General features: G+C 54.1%; 1 protein-coding gene across 2 annotated transcripts in view; it reads left to right on the top strand.

Moving 5' to 3' along the window:
- CENPE (centromere protein E) overlaps positions 1 to 22,692 on the top strand; it is a 1,911,253-nt gene that overhangs the window by 1,359,456 nt on the left and 529,105 nt on the right. For both annotated transcript variants that reach the window (XM_085641421.1, XM_085641422.1), the window contains one exon: positions 20,752 to 20,967. In XM_085641421.1, the coding sequence (XP_085497547.1) occupies positions 20,752 to 20,967 (216 nt within the window). The remainder of the gene's footprint in view (positions 1 to 20,751; positions 20,968 to 22,692) is intronic.

Consider the following 22,692-nt stretch of genomic DNA (forward strand, 5'->3'; position numbering starts at 1 on the left):
CCTGTACAGTGTACCTTAGGTACCCAGGGCATAGGTGTACCCTAGGCCTACCAGGGGCTGCAGCATGTATTGTGCCACCCCTGGCCTGGCCTTCCATTATGACACAACTGGCTGATCACTCAGCTGGGGCAAGGTCGTGTAATCACTCCTTGCTTAGGTGTAGTATTCCTATACCTACCTTATATATAGACACATGTGTACCTATCGGCCACTCCTATGGCAGGCCTTAACAATCCTGGAGGCAGAGTGCTTGGTAACATGTGAGATGGTGCTCTAGCATGAGCTGAGCCTGTCTGCAGCTTTCGGAACCATGTCCTTATAGCTGTTCTATGATATAGCCTACCATATACTCTTAAAGTGCCTTATAATCTTAAACGGTTATGGTAACTATGGTTTGGCTTTATCGAAAACATGTTGTGTAAGGTGTCTAACACTTTGGAATAATACCCCCATACCATTTCTGGCAATGAGGATATTATTCCTCCCTTCTAGAGGGAGAAGACATGTTGAAACCATCACAAAATGGATGCTGCTGCCACAGACACAAGTCTGATTTCCTACTGCTGGGAGCCCTTCCAGCGAGGGAGGCTTGGACAATAGGTTTCCTGCCTGGGGAGGTGCGAGCACCACCCCAGACAGGACTTAGTGTATTGGGGCAGGGAGGGATGAAAGAAACTAGACACTGCCTGGGGCACACAAGGTGTCCCATGCATAGTCCAGTTCAAACCGGTGCTGGGGCACTCCAGCCCCAGCTCTGGCACGAAACTGGACAAAGGAAAGGGGGTGTAACCACTCCCCTTCCTGGTCCCACCCATAGGAGGGACCTTGCAGGTAGCCCAGCCCACTAGCCCAGTATATCAGTAGGTAGCTGAGCCCTGCGAAATTAGATTAACCTGAATCTGCAACTTGAACAGAAACTCTGGACCTTCGACATTCGACCTCCGGAAGAAGACTGAAGAAATCTCTCTTGTGGCCAAGGAGTGACCACCCTGGGCAACCAGGCACCATCCAGCGACCGCTGCTTGCTTTGCGACTGATCCTACGAGGGACGACTGCAGAGACTGACAAGCGCCGAGACTTCCAGACACCTCTGACCCAGATCCACATCTACAGCGAAGCTGAGACCCGTGGAGGCGACTAGGGACGTGGGACCGGCGACTTGGGAAACGTGGCTAGTACCTGACTAGCGAGACTTCTGAGGCTTCCTCAAGGCTGTGCTTGGGCAATTGAGAAGCCCCCATCCCGAGCACCATCTGCAAAGAAGATCAGCTCCCCACACTTCACGTGTTCTGCGTGGGGACCTTCTGCACCCGAGTTGCTCAACGTGTTGTCCGGTTGCTGGCCCGTTGGCTAGTGCCCTCTGCGACGACGAACCTTTGTTTCATCTTGCTGGTCCGGCTCCTCCAGACTGGCACCCGCTCCTCTGTAAAAGAGAAGCACCCCAGACCTTCCTGGTCTGCACCAGAAGCAAGTCCTCCATCCTGCGTGGGTTCCGCTTGCCAAGTCTTCTTGGGTCCTAACTCGACATCGACGCCGCTGACAGCAAGAGCCTTCGTGGGACAGCTCACCTCCTGGTCCTGGTCGTCCTCGACGTCTCCTGGTACCCGTGGCTGCTGCGACAAGCTTCACCTCTTCACCTGCATCTGCACGACATCGCCTGGTTCCTTCCTGGTTCCTTCCCGGCTCCTGGCTGGTGACCTAGACTCTGTCCCTTCTGCTTGCAGGTATCCTTCCTTCTTGATGCCATCCTTGGGATCCACCGGACACTCTTCACTGACCGGCTGTCAGCAACTTTACTTCAGGCATCCATAGGAGTCAACGACGAAACCCGACGCAAGTTCACACCTATGCACCCGCAGCCCGTCGGCTAGATAACTTGAGTACTCCGGTGCTCACAAGGGTATTGACTATCCTAGGGTCTAGTTTCCAAGTCTCGACTTCCTAGCTATTCCAGAAGTGTCCTAAAACTGTTAAATTCTAATAACTTCTATTTCTATCGACTTTTACGCATTACACGTGAGTGTTTCCACTCTGCACCTGAATCCCGTGGGCCTCCCACTTCCTAACCTTTGGTAGTATAGTGTAGCCCCAGCGATTCCCTAGGCCTAGTCCTATCCTGTGTTCGTGACAGTGGTTCTTATACCACTTAGTATATGGTTTGCGTGGCCCCTAGGGCCTAACTGTATTACTTACCTGTGTGACTTAATGTATGCTTAAATAAGACTGTGTTGTACTTACCTCGAATCTCATAAAGAGTGCTGAGGGTTTGACTAGAATAAATACACTTTATTTTATATATACATCTGTTGTGGTGTCCTTTCATTTGGTATTCAAGGGATTACATATGGTATAACAGCTGGCTTCACATGCCATACAGAGTTTAGCCTAAGACTGCTCTTGTCCATGCTACCACTAGGATAGCTGGTCTATAAGGTTGACTTTACAACCAATCACCATAAGGGTTGTTTCGACTGATACAAGGTGTACACTAGAATTAGTGACATCATATATCAGGCCAACTTCTCACAGGGCTAGCTCTGGCTTCTTGTCGACACCTTGGATACTGTGGAACCTTCATGCCTCTTGGTCTTCTTTCGAAGTTCGTCATTTTTTCAATCAGGCACACGCATTCTGGCTTGGTATTTTCCTTCTCTCATCCCCTCTACATGTGGGGGTTTTCGTGTTATTCTGGATGGGCTGTGGTGCCCTCACCTCCCCTTGATTCCCTGCTCTCTTCAGGGCTTTGGGGTCTGGTGGTTGGCTGCTCTGTCACTTCTGTCCCCACTGTGTTTCGCTCTTTGGTTAACAACACTCTTTTGGTCATGTTATTGACGTCTGGGTTCTCTCTGGACTTTCGTGGGGTTCAGTCGCAGTCCCGCCTCCTCTAGGAGTATGGCTTTGGTATCTATTCTAAGTTAAGGAATCTGCGGCTAGACGTCTCTATCAGATGGACAAGTTACTTACCTTCGGTAACGATGTATCTGGTAGAGACATAGTCTAGCCGCAGATTCCTTAACGCCCGCCTGTCCTCCCCATCCTGCGACAATCTTTTCAGGTGGAGCTTCTTGCCTTCGCCTCCCTTTAGGTGGCTTTATTCCTCTGCGGGGTGACGTCTTCTCTTCACTCTGACTCGCGAAGCTACATTCTGTTTCGAGGCTCTGCTCTGCCCATTCTTGTGATTGGACGGTATGCTCATGTGCCATGTGTCCTTTACAACCCCTACCCTGGGTTGTCCAATGTAAGTCTAATTCTTCCCTTCTATCTTCTTCAACCGCTTGAGGTCTCTTGCCTCCCCTGCAATCTAGCGGTTGCAGTCTTTGGCAATGCTGCATTCGGCGGTCCATTTTTTGGATCGGACGTCTCCTTTTGGGTGACGCTTTATGGTACTTTGCCTTTGCTCCTGGGTTCTGGACTGGATGTCCTTCACTGTCCTATATTGTGGTTGCAGCCATTCTGCTGCCTGCTGTGTTGGTTCACCACGGAGCTATGGCTCAATGGGGAGTCTTGTGCCTCTGATGGCACAGGCTCACACAGGCCAAGGGTTCAATCCTGCCAATGCTCTTCATCTTCTTCTGCCTCCAGGGAAGGTTTTTGACTTAACGTTTGAGGGGTCCCTCCCAGAGTGGTGCTCTGTTCTTTTCCCTCCCTCAGTTTACAATATACGGAGCCTGGCACTGTCTTTCTATGGTGATGTTTGTTTCACCATGCCTTGTATTTTATTTTATTTTTCTGCACACTGTTCCCATATTTTCACAGTTTATGGTGGTGGCTTCATGTCCTGACGCGGAAAAGTCTTCTGACGAAAAATGATGTCGGCACGCCGGGGCGGGGCATATATGTCTCCGCTGACGTCACATCTATAGACGACGTCAGGGCGGAGTCGTACGGCGCCGCCCCCCGGCGCGCAGAGGTGCTGCTGTGCAAAATTTTCCGGACCAGTCTGATGCCTGGGGATATTCTAAGTTAAGCAATCGGCGGCTAGACTGTCTCTACCAGATACATCGTTACCGAAGGTAAGTAACTTGTTCCTTAGGACAAGTTTGTGCCATATTGTGCTTCCCACAATGTTGACCCCCTTTCTGCATCTTTATCTAAGGTTCTATTGTTTGCATTGTCCTTGGCCCAGCAGGGCTCTGCTCTGGGTACAGTTAAGGGTTATCTTTCTGCCATCTAAGCATTTTTGCAGTTGCCGGACCAACCTTCTTTCTGTAAATCACCTGTTGTGGCTAGGTTCCTTAAAGGCCTGCAACATATGTTTTCTCCTACACCATTCATCATACCTCAGTGAGACCTCAACCTGGTACTCTTCTTTCTCATGAGTGTACCATTCGAGCCTCTACAAAATTGCCGTTTTAGGCTCTTGACATTCAAAACTACCTTTTTAGCAGTCATAACATCGGATAGGAGGATCAGCGAATTGCAGGCGCTCTGCGCACCCTCCATATACCACATTCCAACCAGACAAACCGGTTCTCCAGACACGTGCCTCCTTCCTTCCATGTAGGCCAGAACATCACCTTGCATACCTTCTTTGCTCCTCCTCATCCCTAGAAAGAGGAAGAGACTCCGCCTCGACCCAAACAGAGAGTCGTTGTTCTACCTGAACCGCACAAAACAATTCTGGGTGGATGGTCAACTCTTCAGGGACTATGTGGGAACAAAAAAAATTGAAGGAATTGCAGAAAAGGGCCATCTTGTGATGGTTTGTTATCTGCATTAGGAAATGCTGTGCATTGGCCAAGATGCAACCCACTGATGGCTTTAGAGCCCATCCCACCAGAGCCAAGGCTGCGACTACTGCTTTAGCATGCAGCATTCTGTTCCTGGACACGTCAGGCAGGAACGTGCGCCTCACCGCACATGTTCACCAAACACTGCAGCCTAGACAGTCAGGCCCGTCCTGCAGGACTGTCTTATTTAATTGGCTTCGCAGTCCCACCTCCAGGGATGTATTGCTTAAGTATCAAATCTTTGGCAGAGTTTGTGGCTTAACGGCTAGGGCAGCCGACTTTGAAGCTGGGGAAACCAGGTTTGAGTCTGACGGGAGGCTCAAACATCCTGTGATTCTGGGCAAACCCCTTTCCCGTGCCTAAAAAAAAATATGTAATGCAACTGGTGCTCATGTAAAGGGCTCTGATACCTTGGGGTCAAGTTCACAAACTATATAAAACTGCAACAGGAAGTAAGGGCTCTGTAGCTAGAAGTCACTATCAAATGAACAAGTTACTTGCGTTCAGTAATGCCTTATCTGGTTGAGACTCTGTCTAGCCGCAGAGTCTTTACCGACCCTCTCACCCTCGCCAATCTGTTAACTGATTATGGCATAGGAATCATCCTTCTCAGCGCCTTAGTTTCACACCAGTGGTCAGTGCTCATTGTGGTTCTGTGCTGTGGCGTGGAAAGTCACAAAAGTAGCTCACGTCAGCGCACCTAGGTTGTACTTATATAGGTGCCGCACATATCTGATAGAGACTACTAGCCGCAGATTCCTTAACGTAGAATTTTCCCCAGGCGCAAGACTGGATCTGGAAACTTTTGCCACAGCATCCTTGCGCGCCGGGGGTGGGGCGACATCACGCGACTCCGCCCAGGCGTCGTCCGCGTATGTGACGTCAGCGAGGTCACATAAGACCCGCCCCGGCGCGCCGACGTCAGTTTTTTCCTTTTCCGCGTGCAACGCGGATCCGTTCCTTGCTGCGGGCCTGTTTAAGGCCCCCCCTTTCTTCCATTCTCTTTTGGTGGGAGCAGTGTGCGAATGCCTTCGGGCTTTAAAACTTGCACGTTTTGTGGGCGTCTTATGTCGGCGACGGACCCTCACCTCATTTGCATCTGGTGTTTGGGGGAGGATCACGGCACCTCCAATTGTGCGGCATGCCAAAAGTTGAAGTCGCGGCGGGAGCGCCAAATGAAACTTCTCTCGGCGCGACTCTCCAGGTCGACGTCCTCCCCTCGGTATGCTTTGGCGAACGCCTTCAGGTCATGCTATGGTCGTCGTCCTCGCCTTTCTCCGATGTCACGTGAGCATCGCTCCCCGGTGGGTAAGTGTCGCAGTTCGTTCCCGGGGGGTGGTTCTCGGCCCACCGGGTGATGCGGCGTCGCTTGTCGTCCTATCCACCATTTCCCGGTGTTGGGGCATCGAGAGTCCAGATGGAGACTTACGCGGTGGCTTTGCAGGCATCGCTGGCGTCTCCTCCTTCCCCTCCTGGGGCATCGGCGGATCCCTCGCCTCGCGCAGGGCCCTCCGCGGAGCTGCTGGTGGCCCCGGCTGGGTCAGATCCAGGCGTGGAGGATGTGGTGCTGTTGGGGTGCGGCTCCTCTAGGGCACCTCCTTCAGGCCATGGCGTCTCTGCCTCGCCACAAACTCATGCGGGGGTCCCTGTGGTGTCGTGGGAGGTCGCCGGGGCTCAGGTCGCATCCCCGAGCCCCTCTCGGTCCCTTGGCAGGGTGGTCCTGTCTAAGGCCGAGGTGACACGGCTACGGCCCTGGCAGCAGCTGGACTGTGCGGAGCCACAGGGGTCAGTGGCCCCTCCTCGTCCCGCTCCGGGTCGAGGTCGAGGGCAGACCCCTCGTCCTTCTCCGGGCCCCTTGCATACCTTCTCACAAGCAGCTGCCTCATTGGAGGGCGAGTCGGAGGTTGTATCTTCCCTGGCGCTGCCACAAGGGTTGCCGGGCGACCTTCGCCTCCTTCTGGGCCGCGAAGGGCTTCGGGCCCCTCCCCATTGCCAATCCCGTTCCCCCACGCAGGTGGTTGCCTCGGCGAGGGTCTTGTCGGCGCCGTCCTGGGGCTGCTCCGGGGTCAGTGTGGCTCCAGCTGTTCTCCGGTGCGGGTGACTTGGAGGTCCCTTGCCCATCGACGCCAGATGGCATCGGTGTCCTGCCTCCAACGGCGGACTCCACGGCTCTGCAGAGGAGTCGTACGGCGAATTCGTCTTAGGGGGGCTCCTTCTCCAGAAGCAGGCTGCATTTTGGTGTCGTCCTCCCTGGAGACTGGTCGCCGTGTGGTGTCTTTTTCACCGACGTCGAAGGGTGGTTCCCCACCCTTTCTGCGGCAGGGGTGTCCGTCGGAAGAGTGGCAGTCCCTCATGGTTCAGCACCTCCTGACTTCCAAGTCTCGCCCTTGCCCACCCCGCTTGGCCTCGGGGACGGACGCCTTAGTTTGCAGCCGTCGCCCACAGAGGAGTTGCTTTCTCCACCGCGGGGCCCTACGGATGCGGGTGCGGCCTTCACTCACGCGCTGTCCACGGCTGTGGGCATCTCACGCATGGGTGATCCGGTGGCGCACTTTCCGGCGGACCATCTGTTGGAGGTCCTCCACCAGGGCTTTGGGTGGGAGGGAAATCTTGCTTTCCTTTGAAGGTTCGCTCCTTTCTGCCATGACAGGGGCTTGAAGGCGTCCTGCCTCCGGGGACCCAGTGCCTCCGCATCTTCTGCATCGGCACCTTCCGACGCCGCGTGACCTGGCGTGCCTGTCCATTCACCCCTCAGCCGCCAGTCCCCTTCTGCGGACTGCTTTTCCCTCCCTGCCGCCCCTGTTGGCTCCACTTGGGGACGCAATATTTTCGCCTCGACCAGCGCAGCCCTGCGGGCCCTTAACACCTTGTGTGTGCTGGCTAGGGCCTCCTCCTGTTTGTGGGAATCGGCTGAGTCTCTGGGGTCTGCAGCGTCCCAGGGGTCTGCTCAGGTGGATTTGAGGCACCATGCGTTGGATAGCTGGGGGCGTTTATTCTCCGCTCTGCTCAAGATGTCTCTGAGGCACTGGGCTGGGCCATGGCTTCCTCAGTTGCTCTCCATCGCCATGCTTGGCTTCGGGACGGCGTCTTCCCCGAAAATATTCGGAAGAGGCTCATTGATCTCACATTTGATGGCAGTCTGTTTCATGCCCCGGCCGACTCCGCCATCCAGTGGCTCTTGGCAGGGCTCCGTCCCCTCCTCAGTGACTTCTGAGTTAGGGTTGCCTTTAGGCCGGCGGTTATGGTTGTGGAGTATGTTTTTCTGCCCGTAAACGTCCTTCCTTGGGACTTTGGCATTGTTGGCTGCTGAACGGCTCATTGTTGTTGTTGTTGTGTGCAAGTTCCGCAGGAGTTGTTGCGCAGACTTGGCCCTGAGATTGGGCATTCTGCTTTGCTGGGGCTACTGTCAAGCCTGTTGCGGGGATGTTTTTTTCCCCGTGGTTCTTTTGTTTCTTCCTCTGCTGCGGAAGTTCTTCCCAAGAGGGATCCCAAATATTGGGACTTAATGTGCCCTATGTGGGGTTATGGTAGCTGTCATATGGCTTGTGCTCTGCTGGAGGGTACTGGTCGCCTTCGGGTACCTGTTCCCCTTGGTGTTTCTGTAGGTTGCTTTGCTTCCTGAGATCGTGTGCGCTGCCACTCGTGGTGGTGGCCTGGGCCTCTCCTTCTCTCCCTGCTTCCGTTCTGCAGTCTGGGATGTCCCTTACTAGGCGTTGCCTACTTGGTCTTCCTGTGGCCTCGAGCTGTTCTTCTTACTTGTGGCCTTGACTGCCGGCATTGTTCTGGCTGACAGGCTGCTCTCCATCTGGAGTGGGCTCACCTTCTCCTCCCTAGTTTCCTTGGGCTCTCTAGGCTTTTTCTTCTTCCGTCTTCCTGTCTTGGCATTCGACGGAAGCTGTACTGCCTTGTGGGGGAGTGCAGTGCTTCGGCCTCTCAGCCCTTGCCCTTGGTTTCTCTGCTGTGGGTGTGTGAGCCTCTTCAGCCTTCTTTCCCTCCTACATCCCCTTGGGGTCGGTGGGGTTCTGCTTGTGGGGGTTTCCTTGGCCTGGCAGGGGCGAGGTTCTACCTTGTCCACAGACCTGGTCCCCTGTGGGGCCCTCTGCTCTACATTGGCTGGTGGGGCCCTTTCGCAGACTGTCCTTCCCCGGGGGTATTGCTAGGGTATCTATTCTACGTGAAGGAATCTGCGGCTAGTGGTCTCTATCAGATGTACGAGTTACTTACCTTCGGTAACGATGTATCTGGTAGAGACGATTTTAGCTGCAGATTCCTTCACGACCCGCCCTTCCTCCCCTATTCTGCGAGGACCCTTGGGTTGGTCTTTGGTACTTGCCTCCCGGTGGGGGCTGTGTTTCCTGTGAATGCCTTCCTTGTTCTTGACGGGTGGCTCCGGCTGGGGGCGGTTCCTTCCTCCCTTGATTCTTTGGAGGATGGTGTTTCAGTGCGCTGGTGCCCTGCTGCTCTGGCTACTCCAGGTTGGGGGGGGGGGGGGTTTACTTCTATGCTTGTCCTCCCTCCCCTTCTCCCTTCCATTGCTGTCCTCTGGTGTGAGGGTCCTCTGGCCATGTCTTGCCCTTGTCCTTGTGGGTGGTTGCTCTCTAGGTTGGGGTGGCTTGGTGGTTTGTTGTCCCTGTCCGTCTTGGGACTGGTCCCCTTACTTGCTCAGGATGAGGTGGGTGGGCTTCCTCCGTGTGCCATGACTTATGCCTGTTCTTCCCTTCGGGGCACAGGGATGGGAGGTTGTCTATGTGTGGGCAGGGTGGCTGCGCAGGTTTCTGCTTGTTCTTCTTCTTTCTCCTTTCCCTGCGGTCTGCGGTGTTGGCACTACCCTTGTGGTGGTGTTGGTCACCGTTTCTTTACAACTTTTCTGCTCTTCGCACACTGTTCCCATGCTCCCACAGTTTTTTATCTGGTTCTCCGAAGAAAACTGACGTAGGCGCGCTGGGGCGGGTCTTATGTGACCTCGCTGACGTCACGTATGCCGACGACGCCTGGGCGGAGTCGCGTGATGACACCCCGCCCCCGGCGCGCAGGGATGCTGTGGCAAAAGTTTCCAGATCCAGTCTCACGCCTGGGGATAATTCTATGTGAAGGAATCTGCGGCTAGTAGTCTCTATCAGATATGTGCGGTACCTATATAAGTGCAACCTAGGTGCGCTGACGTGAGTTACTTTTGTGACTTTCCACGACCAGATACATCATTACCGAAGGTAAGTAACTCGTACGTCAAGTCCGGCGTGGCAGGCGGAGAGCCGAACGACGCCACCAACTGGTGCGCAGGTGTACTGCTTGAAACTTTTCTTGATCCAGTTTGACGCCTGGGGATATTCTAAGGTAAGGAATCTGAAGGTGAGAAACTTGTTCAACATGATGTCCCTAGAATTTGAAAGCTCATGCCAACAACCTAGCCACTTTAGTTGTATCCTTTATATCTGAAAGAGACACGTTAGTGATAGATTCCTTACCTTAGAATATCCCCAGGCGTCAGACTGGATCTGGAAAGTTTCGCTTAGCAGTACCCCTGCGCGTCAGTAGGTGGCGTCGTGCGGCTCCACGTCCATCACTGGCGTCGTAAGCGCCGAGATGACGCCACGGAGAGTACTTAGGCGCCACTCATGTGCGCCGACGTCAGTTCTTTGTTTCCGTGCCAGCAAGCGCAGATCCGGATTGAGCACATACCTTAGTCATTTTTTGACTACTATTTTGAGATTTTTTGTCTCCTCTCTTTTCTCCTGGTGCACGTAGGGATGCCCGGCTTTAAGTCCTGTGGGGCCTGTCGCCGGAATATGTCAGTCGCGGACCCCCACGATGTTTGCCTCTACTGCCTGGAGACTGCCCACGATTACTGGGACTGCCAGGATTGTCGAGCCATGGCTCCCAAGGCCTTGCAGGAACAGCGTCAGAAGTTACTGGAGGTCCGGCATTCGTCACGTCGCCGCTCCGGGTCCAGGTACCGATCCCGGGACCGTTCGCAGGACCGGAGTCGACGCTCCTCAGGCTCCAAGTCTTCGCCTTCAGATTCCGGTAAGCGACGCCATAAAAAGAAGTTGAAGAAGCGTGTTCGCTCTCTGATGTTCCCCTGTCGCTCCCCGGAGGAAGACGTGGGGGACAGGGGCTTTGCCCCGGCGGCTCCCCTGAAGCCTGGGAGTCCCGCGGCCTACCCGCCATACCCGGGTCCGTCGTTGACTCCCGAACAGGTGCAAGAATTCCTTGCTACCATGGACCGCCTGTTTATGCCTCGGGCTCCCGCTGGCGCGCCTTCGGGCCCCGTGTCCAGATCCTGTTGGCCCGGCGGCTCCGCCACTGGTGCCGGCCTCAGCACCACAGGATCCTGCGCCAGCGGCTCTGGCCCCGGCGTGCGGCGTTGCCGGCTCCGGCGCCGCCCTCGGCTCCACCCTCGGTGCCACACTGGATGTCGTTTATTCCTCCCTTGCCCCGGTTCCAGGACCATTTTGTTCCGACCTGGGATCCGCATTGGGAGACGGCGCTGGTCCGACCCCGGCCGGCGCTGTTCCCGACACCGTTCATCCCTGCTCCGGCTTTGCCGCCGCGACTGGTTCCCTCTATGCCAGAGGCGGACGAAGACTGGGAAGGGTCCGAAGACCCTCTTGCCCGGCAATGTGTCTCCGAGAAGGATTGGGTGGACGACTTGGAGGAGGCAGGCAACCTCGATGTCTCCTCTGACCCGGAGTTCACCTCCCCCTGCCTACGATGGAGGAAGGTGCCTCCTACACGATGGTCCTCCGTCGGGTGGCTGAAGCCCTTAATCTTGACCTCCCCACAGTGGCCCTCAAGACCAACCTCCTCACTGAGGTGCTCCAGACGGCGTCTACTTCGTCGGAGCGGTTGCTTCCCTTTAACGACGCCCTTACCTACGTTCTCTTGGGCACTTGGTCGAGGCCGGATACGGGGGCCCCAGTGGATAAAAACATCGGCAGGTGCCACCACCCGGTGACCCCGCCTTTTTGAAAAACTCACCCTACGCCTGAGAGCCTGGTCATTCAGGCCTCGACGTCACAGAGTGCTTTTCCTGATAAGGACTCTAAACGGCTGGACCAGTTTGGGAAGCAGTTGTTCTCTTCGGCCAGCCTTGGGCTGTGGTCGGTGAGCCCCGCCTGCTTGTTGGACCGCTACTCCCACGTGGTGTGCGATGCCGTTGCTCAGGTGTTGCCTCAGTGTCCTGCGGAGGTGCAGGCTGTCCTTTCTCAGGCAATTGCTGAGGGTAAGGATGCGGTTAAGTTCGCCATTCGCTCTGGGTTTGACACCGCTGACTCATTGAGCAGGGCGATTTCTATGACTGTGGCGTTGAGATGTCATGCCTGGTTGCCTATGGCTGGGTTCTCGCCTAATGTCATAAGCTCGCTCATGGACATGCCCTTTGATGGCACACGCCTGTTTGGCGACAAGGCTGACAGTGCCCTTGAGCGCTTTAAGGATTTGCGGGCTACGGCCAAGTCCTTGGGCCTTTCTACTAAGAGCTTGGCCTCTCCTGGTTTTCATTCCTTTCGTGGCCAAGGTAGAGGCAGTCAGCTGCGCCCGTCCCCTAAGCCTGTGCAGAACCAGCCCTAGCGCGGCCGGGGTCACGGTTTTCGCAGGGGCGGGTCGGGGAACCAGCGTGCGGGTCCGTCCACCTCCACCCCTGCTGCTTCTGCCTCCAAACCTTCCTAATCTGAGCTTCGGGAAGCACCCCACGCCGGTGGGTGGCAGGATCCGCCACCACCTCCCTCACTGGCACGAGATTACATCAGACAAATGGGTGCTGCAGATAATCTGCCATGGTTACTCCCTTCCCTTTCAGTCCTCCCCTCCTGCCATGCCACCTCTGTGCCACCACATGTCTGGGGATCACTTGGCTCTTCTCCGGCAGGAAGTCACGGCCCTCTTGGCCAAGGAGGCCATCGAGTGCGTCCCTGGACCGGAAGTAGGGAGTGGTTGTTATTCCCACTACTTTCTGGTCCCCAAGAAGGACAAAGGGGGTCTATCTTGGACCTCCGGGACGTCAATCGCTTCCTCCGGAAGGAGAAGTTCAAGATGATGACTCTGGCTCAGGTCTTATCTGCCCTTGACCCTGGGGACTTGATGGTAGCGTTGGACTTGCAGGACACATATTTTCACATTGCCGTCCTGCCGGCCCACCGGCGTTACCTGCGCTTCACGGTACGCCAGAAGCATTTTCAGTTTGCGGTGCTCCCCTTCGGCCTTACCAGCGCCCCCTCGGATGTTCACCAAAGTGATTGTGGTGGTTGCAGCTCATCTGAGGGCGGGGTGGGGTCCTGGACCCTATGTCTGGAGGCTCTGGGCCTCTGGACATGGCTGGAACGTCAAGGCATTACCTTGGTGGTTCAACACTTGGCAGGTTCTCTGAACACCACAGCGGATGGACTCAGCCGCCGGTGCTTGATGGATCACGAATGGCATCTGCACTCGGACGTGGTGCAAGGTCTCTTTCAGCAGTGGGGAGAGCCTTGGTTAGATCTATTCCCCACCGAAGAGAACGCGTAATGTCATCAGTTCTGCGCGTTGGAATTTCTAAGGCGGCATTCGCTTAGTGACGCTTTTCGTCGCGAGTGGAGTTGCGGTCTATTGTACGCCTTTACGCCTGTACCACTTCTGCCCAGAGTGCTGAAGAAGATCCGGCGCGACTGGGCCCAAGTCATCCTTGTGGCTCCGGATTGGGCACGAAGATACTGGTATCCCGAGCTACTCAGCATGTTGATCGATCCCCCGATCCGTCTGCCTCTTCGGGAGGATCTTCTGTTGCAGCAACAGGGGACAGTCCTCCACCCGAACCTGTCCAGCCTCCACCTCCATGCGTGGAGATTGAGCGGCGACAGTTGACAGCCTTCGATCTTCCTCCCGAGGTCTGTGATGTCATTCTGGCAGCCAGGCGTCCCTCCACCAAAAAGGTATACGCCTGCCAGTGGAACAAGTTTGTGGCATGGTGCACAGCAAAGGCTGTGGATCCCCTTTCTGCCCCTCTCTCTGAAGTTCTTCTGTTCCTTCTTTCTTTGGCACAGCAAGGCTCTGCTCTGGGCACTCTCCAAGGTTATCTTTCGGCCATCTCCGCCTTTTGAGGCTTCCAGATCAGCCTTCTCTTTTTAAGTGCCCGGTTGTTAACCGTTTTCTTAAAGGCATTACGCACACGTTTTCCTCCCGTGCCATTCATCATGCCTCAATGGGACTTGAATCTCATTTTGACTTATCTGACATGCACTCCTTTCGAGCCCCTTCATACCTGTCCTTTGCGTCTTCTTACTCTTAAGACGACTTTCCTGGTCGCTATCACCTCTGCCAGAAGAGTGAGTGAGCTCCAGGCTCTTTCTTCCAAACCTCCTTTCCTTTCTATTCGTCCGGACAAGGTGGTGTTAAGGACCCGTCCTTCTTTTTTGCCAAAGGTGGTCACGCCCTTGCACATCGGGCAGACCATCACTTTGCCTACCTTCTTTCAGCCTCCGCATCCTTCACGGGAGGAAGAGAGGCACCACCGCCTGGACCCAAAACGTGCGCTTGCATTCTATCTAAAGCGTACACAGCAGTTCCTGATGGATGACCAGCTTTTTGTCGGCTACGTGGGCGCCAAAAAAGATCGGCGGTGTTCAAACATTTCTCGGTGGGTCATTCTGTGCATCAAAGCATTTTACTCCTTGGCTAAGAAGGAGCCTCCTGTGGAGCTGCGTGCCCATTCTACCAGGGCAACTGCAGCCACTACTGCCTTGGTACGTGGCGTCCCCTTGCAAGACATCTGTCAGGCAGCTAAGTGGGCCTCGCTGCACATGTTTACCAAGCACTACTGCCTTGACAGTCAATTCCGGAGGGACGGTTTCTTTGGCTGTTCTGTTCTCGGTGACTTTCTGGTGTAATCTTGTTTGCAGACCCACCACCGGGGTTGGTATTGCTGGGGTATCTATTCTAAGGCAAGGAATCTTTCACTGTGTTTCTTTCAGATGCACAAGTTACTACTTGTGTAACAATATATCTGAAAGAAACACGTTATTTAGATTCCTCACCTTAGAATATCCCCAGGTGTCCGGCTGGATTCGGAAAGATTTTTCGTCAGCAATACCCTTGCGCGTCGCTAGGCGTGGTCTGCGGCTCCTCGTCGGGCGTCGAAATCGCCGGGATGACGTCGTAGGCGTACTTAGACGCCGCCCTCGCGCGCTGACATCAGTTCTTGTTTTTTCCCCGCTAGTAAGCGCCGATCCGGGAAGAGCATACCCTTTTAGTCACTTTTTGACTAAACTTGTTTGAACTCTTTTGGTTCTATTCTTGTCGACATCGACTCTGGTGCCGGTAGGGATGCCTGTCTTTAAGGCTTGTGACTCCTGTCACCTACTATTGTCGGTCACGGGCCACCACCGCCGGTGCCTCTATTGCCTTGGAACCGACCACGACGCCGAGTCGCGCCTCGACTGCCGGGCCTTGACTTTGAAAGCTAGGTGGGAGCGGTCCCATGCCGCTCAAGGTCCCGGTCGAGGAGGAGGTCGAGGGACCGGTCGCGGAGCCGCAGCCACCTCCGCTCGTCGGGGTCCAAGTCTTCGAAATGGGGGAAGTCGAAGCACAGCAAGAAGTCACATTGCTCTTCTGACTCCACTCGCCGGCCGTGTGACTCGGTTGAGGGTTCGGGTGGCACCACCCGTGCGGCTCCGACGGTCTTGTCCGTCCCCATACCCTCCGGTCCCTGGGACTGACATGACTCCGGCGGAGGTCAGTGCTTTCCTCATGGTCATGAGGAACCTGGCTCCGCCATCGATGCCTGCCGGCGCGCCTTTGGGCCCCGCAGGCTCGACTGGGAGGTCTAGCGAGCCGGCAGCTCCGGCCCCGGCATCGACTCCGGTCCCGACGCCACAGGTCCCTGGGGGATCCAGGCCTGGATCCCCGGACGATGCCGTTCCCCAGTTTAGTCCGGGCCCGGCGCCGCTCCCAACGCCGATGGGTGGCAATTTCATCTTCCTCTCGGCTCCGATCATTCCAGCTGTATACCAGGAATCGGATGACGGTGACCACTGGGAGGGGTCTGAGGACCCTCTGGCCCGGCAGGGCCAGTTATCTCAGGACTGGCAGACGAGCTGGGGGATGCCAGTGGTCTTGACACCTCCCCTGACACTGGCTTCATCTCTCCTCCGACCGTGGCTTTAGAGGAAGGTGCTGCATTTTCTGTGGTGCTGCGCAAGGCGGCCGAAGCCCTTTGGCTAGAACTGCCTCCTGTCGCCGTGAGGGCGAACTTCGTCACCGAAGTGCTTCAACCGTCAGCAAGCTCCTTGGAGCCTCTGCTGCAGTTCAATCAGGCACACATTGACGTTCTGAAGGGCACCTGGTCCAAGACCTCCACAGTTCCTCCTGTGGACCGGAACGTGGCCCGGCGCCACCACCCTGCACCGGGCGACCCCAGTTTTCTGTCCCAACACCCCACGCCCGAGAGCCTGGTTATCCAGGCCTCTACCTCCCAGACCTCCTTCCTGTCCGCTCCCCCTGAACGGGAATCCAAAAGGCTAGAACAGTTTGGGAAGAAGCTGCTCTCATCTCTTAGTTTGGGGTTGCGGTCTATCAACACCGCGTGTCTTTTGGACCGTTACTCCCACTCCCTGTGGGATATGGTGGAGGACGTGCTGCCCCAGTGTCAGGAGGAGGCCCGGTCACGACTCGCCCAGGCTCTTGCTGAGGGGCGGGATGCGGAACAGCATGCCATCCGATGTGGACTGGACACAACGGACTCGCTGGGCAGGGCAATGTCGACCACGGTGGTGCTTCGTCGCCATGCCTGGTTGCGGTCCACAAGTTTTTCCGGGGGTGTCCAGAGCACCCTCATGAACATGCCCTTCGATGGTAGTCGCCTTTTTGGCAACAAAGTGGATAGTGCGCTGGAGCACTTTAAGGACTCCAGGGCTACGGCCAAGTCCTTGGGCCTTTTAGCCCCGCGCCCACCAACTTCTGCTTTTCGTCCCTTTCGTGGCGAAGGAAGGGGCGCCCCCTAACGTCTGACTAGCCACAGGCTGCGGAACCAACCTCCACGTGGTCGCGGACGTGGATTCCGCCGAGGCATTACAGGGGGACAACGTGCCGGTCTGTCCACATCTACCCCAGCAGCATCCACCTCAAAGCCCTCCTAGTCCGAGCTTTCAGGCCCATTCCACGCCAGTGGGAGGCAGAGTTCGCCATCACCTGCTCCACTGGCGCACCATCACATCGGACAGGTGGGTGCTGCAAATCGTCCGAAGGGGCTACTCCCTCCCCATCGAGGCGACACCTACAGCCATGACACCGCAGTGCCACCGACTTTAGGGGGATCACTTGCAACTTCTGCAGAAGGAAGTTACAGCGCTCTTGGCCAAGGGGGCCATCAAGCGCGTTCCTGGTGCAGAAGTAGGTCGTGGTTGTTATTCCCACTACTTTCTGGTTCCCAAGAAGGGCAAAGGGGGCCTACGCCCTATCTTGGACCGCAGGAGCGTCAACGCCTTCCTCCGGAAGGAGAAGTTCAAGATGCTCACCTTAGCTCAGGTTCTGGCTGCCCTAGACCCTGGAGACTGGATGGTAGCGTTGGACTTGCAGGACGCTTATTTCCACATCCCCGTCCTGCCAGTCCACCGGCGTTACCTGCAGTTCACGGTGGGCCAAGAGCATTTTCAGTTTACCGTGCTCCCCTTCGGCCTCACCAGTGCCCCTCGGGTGGTTACGAAAGTGATGGTGGTGGTCGCAGCTCATCTGCGCATATTGGGGGTTCCAGTCTTTCCCTATCTCGACGACTGGTTGCTGAAGGCGGGCTCGCCCCAGGCAGTCGTCTCCCACCTCCAGACTACGGCCGACCTCTTGCATCTGCTGGGGTTCTCCATCAATGTGCCCAAGTCGCATCTGAGTCCCTCCCAGAAGCTCCTCTTCATCGGAGCGTTTCTGGACTCGGTGCAGTTCCGGGCCTATCCTCCGGAACAGCGGGTCCGGGATATTCAGGCTCCGATTCCCATCTTTCGGCCTCTATCCCGGGTTTCGGTCAGGTTGGTGCTGCGGCTTCTGGGTCTGATGGCCTTCTGCATCCTGTTGGTGCATCACGCCAGATGGCAAATGCGGGCTCTGCAGTGGGACCTGAAGTTTCAGTGGGCCCAGCATCGGGGCAACCTGTACGACCACGTCCTGATCTCGGAGGGCACTGCGAGACAGTTGCAGTGGTGGCTCATGGACCGCGATTGTGTCAGTGGCAGATCCCTCTCCGTACCCCAACCGGAGCACGTAGTAGTGACGGATGTGTCCCTCCTGGGACGGGGGGGCCACATGGGAGAGGCGGAGATCAGAGGCCTCTGCCGGAGTCCCGGCTCCATATCAACCTTCTGGAGCTGCGGGCTATCCGACTTGCACTGAAGGCATTCCTTCCCTCTGTCCGGGGAAGTGTAGTGCAGGTTTTCACGGACAACACCACCGCCATGTGGTATTGCAACAAACAAGGCGGGGTGGGGTCGTGGACCCTTTGTCAGGAGGCTCTGCGCCTCTGGAAATGGCTGCAACATCAGGGCATCACCCTGGTGGTTCAACACCTGGCGGGCTCTCTGAATGCCAGAGCGGACGAACTCAGCCGCCGGTGCATGATGGATCACGAATGGCGTCTGAACTCGGACGTGGCGCAAGGCCTCTTTCGGCAATGGGGAGAGCCTTGGTTAGATCTATTCGCCACGGAAGAGAACGCGCAATGTCATCAGGTCTGCGCGTTGGAGTTTCCAAGGCGGCACTCACTCGCAGATGCTTTTCGTCGCAAGTGGAGTTGCGGTCTGTTATACGCCTTTCCGCCTATACCACTTCTGCCCAGAGTGCTGAAGAAGATCAGGCGCGACCGGGCCCACGTCATCCTTGTGGCACGAAGATACTGGTATCCGGAGCTACTCGGTCTGTCTATCGATCCCCCGATTCAACTGCCTCTTCAGGAGGACCTTCTGTCGCAGCAGGAGGGGACGGTCCTCCACCCGAACCTGTCCAGCGTCCACCTCCATGCGTGGAGATTGAGCGGCGGCAGTTGAGTCCATTTGACTTGCCTCCTGAAGTCTGTGATGTAATTCTGGTAGCCAGGCGTCCCTCCACTAAAACAGTATAAGCCTGCAGGTGGAACAAATTTGTGGCATGGTGCACAGCAAAGGCTGTGGATCCCCTTTCCACCCCTCTTTCTGAGGTTCTACTCTTTCTTCTTTCTTTGGCCCGGCAGGGCTCTGCCCTGGGCACCTTGAAAGGTTATCTTGCTGCCCTCTCTGCCTTCTTACGGCTTCCTGATCTGCCTTCTCTTTTCAAGTCCCCTGTTGTCGCTAGATTCTTAAAAGGCATTACTCACATGTTTCCTCCTGTCCTCTTTGTAATGCCTCAGTGGGACTTGAATCTGGTGTTAACCTATCTGATGTGCGCTCCTTTTGAGACTCTCCATAAATGTCCTCTTCGTCTCCTGACTCTCAAGACTGCTTTCCTGGTTGCCATCACCTCTGCCAGAAGAGTGAGTGAGCTCCAGGCTCTTTCTTCTACACCTCCTTTCCTCTCTGTCCATCTGGACAAGGTTGTTCTAAGGACTCGTCCTTCTTTTCTTCCAAAAAAGTCTGTTACATTGCCACCTTCTTTCCGCATCCGCATCCCTCGAAAGAGGAAGAGAGGGTCCACCGTCTGGACCCAAAACGTACGCTCCCCTTCTATCTGGACCCCACAAAACAGTTCTGGGTGGATGACCAACTCTTCGTTGGCTACGTGGGCGCTAAGAAGGGACGGGAAGTGCACAAGCGGACCATCTCTCGGTGGGTCGTTTTGTGCATTAAGGCGTGTTATTCCTTGGCCAAGAAGGATCCTCCTGTGGGGCTGAGGCCCCATTCCACTCGGACCACAGCGGCTACTACTGCCTTGGGACGGGGAGTCCCTCTGCAGGACATTTGTCAGGCAGCAGCGTGGCCTTGCTGCACACGTTTGCCAAACATTACTGTCTGGACAGCCAAGTCCGGAGAGACGGCTTCTTTGGCAGTTGCGTTCTCCAGGACTTTCTGATGTGATCTTGGTTCGCAGACCCACCACCAGGGTTGGTATTGCTGGGGTATCTATTCTAAGGTTAGGAATCTAACTAACGTGTTTCTTTCAGATGAACAAGTTACTTACCTTCGGTAACAATATATCTGTAAGAAACATTAGTTAGTTAGATTCCTTATCGCCCCACCCATCCTCCCCGTACTGCGAACTGATATCTAGGGTTAAGGTCATTCCTTTCAGGGCCCTAGTTTCATGGCACCAGTGTCGGTTTCTTGCTTGGCTCTGCGTTCCTGGCGCGGAAAGCTATGTACAGAACTGACGTCAGCGCGCGAGGGCAGCGTCTAAGTACTCCATCATCCCAGCGATCACGTCGCCGACGACGGATGCGGAGTCGCAGAAGACGCCTACCGACGCGCAAGGGTACTGCTGACAAAATATCTTTCCGGATCCAGCCTGACGCCTGGGGATATTCTAAGGTAAGGAATCTAACTAACTAATGTTTCTTACAGATATATCGTTACCGAAGGTAAGTAACTTGTTCTTTAGGTTCACATATATATAACTTTCATTGTGATATAGAATTTGGATTGCTACTTAGGTTATTGATTAGAAGAATCACAGTTTTACAATACATTATTAAACTGTAATTTTGTTTTATCAATAACCTGTGTAGCTTGGCTGTTATGTTCATATATATAACATTCATTGTGATATAGAATTTAGATTGCCAATTGCCGTTTTTTACATTCTATATTTTCCCTGCAATTGGAGGCGCGATTATCAGCAGGGGGTCCTAATTTTTAGTGTTATTCTTTAATTGATAGTTATAAGTGAATTTAAATGTTGGCTTTTGGTGCCCACTGGAATGGTTGGCTATTACAACAGTAACAAGTATTAGCCAATAAGAACAGAGTATTTCAGTGAATGAATTTGCTTTGCAAAGTTTCATCTCCCCTTACCCCGCCATTCCTTTTGATCTCCTCTTCGAGACAGAAAAATACGCTATTGTGTCCTGGATTTCATGACCTGTGACTTTTGCTATAAACAGGTGCTTCTGGAGAAGTTCTCCTGCATGTTTATGGAGTACACCAACTACCTGGATAGATTTTCCCAGGACCAGCACAAAGAGGTCATCTCTCAAAAAGAACTTATGGATGCTGTGAATGCTTCTCTTTCATCTACATTATCCCGGCCATTTGAAAGATTAAAAGCTGACAATCTGAAGCTCAACTCTCAAATCCAGACCGTTGTGAATAAACTTAAGGTAAATATCAAGCAGATAGATGCTGTGTGGTGGTACTTCCCTACTGTTTTGTAGAACAGCTGTGATAGTATGTATTACCTGTAAGAAATTGGAGTATACATAGATCTAGTCTGATCATTTTGTCCTGTGCCTCTTGAAGTGTCTACAGTCTAGATATGGTACTTTTTGAGGTTTTGTTATAACAAAGTTCCCTGTTTTTCTCCCTGACAATCTAGTTAGTTATCAGAAATACAATCAATGACCTAAATACTGTTAATAACTGCTGGCACAGTTATTGAAAGATACACATTTTTGTTCTGATGTTGAGCAATCTTAGGCTAAACTCTGTATGGCATGTGAAGCCAGCTGTTATACCATATGTAATCCCTTGAATACCAAATGAAAGGACACCACAACAGATATATATATAAAAATAGAATGTATTTATTCTAGTCAAACCCTCAGCACTCTTTATGAGATTCAAGGTAAGTACAACACAGTCTTATTTAAGCATACATTAAGTCACACAGGTAAGTAATACAGTTAGGCCCTAGGGGCCACGCAAACCATATACTAAGTAAGTGGTATAAGAACCACTGTCACAAACACAGGATAGGCCTAGGGAATCGCTGGGGCTACACTATACTACCAAAGGTTAGGAAGTGGGAGGCCCACGGGATTTAGGTGCAGAGTGGAAACACTCATGCGTAATGTGTAAAAGTCGATGGAAATAGTAGTTATTAGAAATTAACAGTTTTAGGACACTTCTGGGATAGCTAGGAATTCGAGACTTGGAAACTAAACCCTAGGATAGTCAATACCCTTGTGAGCACCGGAGTACTCAAGTTACCTAGCCCACGGGCTGCGCGTGCATAGGTGTGAACTTGCGTCGGGTTTCGTCGTTGACTCCTATGGATGCCTGAAGGAAAGTTGCTGACAGGCGGTCAGTGAAGAGTGTCCGGTGGATCCCAAGGATGGAATCAAGAAGGAAGGATACCTGCAAGCAGAAGGGACATGTGAGAAGTTGGCCTGATATGTAGTGCTCACTATTCTAGTGATCACTGTGTATCATTCCAAACGACCCTTATTGATGATTGGTTGTAAGTCAACCTTATAGACCAGCTATCCTAGTAGCGTGGATACGAGCAGTCTTAGGCTAAACTCTAGAGGGCGTGTTAAGCCAGCTGTTTTACCACCACATTTACCCCTTGAACACCACGTGAAAGGACACCACACAAGTTGTTATGAAAATAAAGGATATTTATTTATAACAAGACTACCCTGGCTCTTTATGAGTCAGGGAGCTAAGCACACTACAAAACTCTTACGAAAATACTTCAGTTGCACAATTTACACAAATGCCCGAGGGGCACGAGAAACCATCTACACTATCAGTGAAATGCGAATGGTTAGAGTCTGGAGTTACTGATCCGGAGTGATCCGATCAGTGGGACTAAACGAAAAAGGAACTGGACACTTGTAGAGCGAACCTGCGATGGAGCACCGAAATGCTCGAGTTACCTAGCCACGAGGCTGCGGCTGCGGGAGGTTCGGCAAGATGTCGGGAGTCCTCGTTGTAGTCTCAGGAGCCTGAAAGAAGAAGTTGCTGGCAGGCGACCAGTGACGATGTTCAGCGAGATCCAAGCCTGGATCGGGTATGAAGGAAACCTGAAAGCAGAGGGGACTCAGTTCTCAACCGCTAGCCAGCGATCGTGTGGGCACCAGGAGGGTACCGGCTGAAGTCAC

The sequence above is a fragment of the Triturus cristatus genome, chromosome 2_2, assembly GCF_964204655.1.
Source record: "Triturus cristatus chromosome 2_2, aTriCri1.1, whole genome shotgun sequence".
NCBI lineage: Eukaryota > Metazoa > Chordata > Amphibia > Caudata > Salamandridae > Triturus > Triturus cristatus.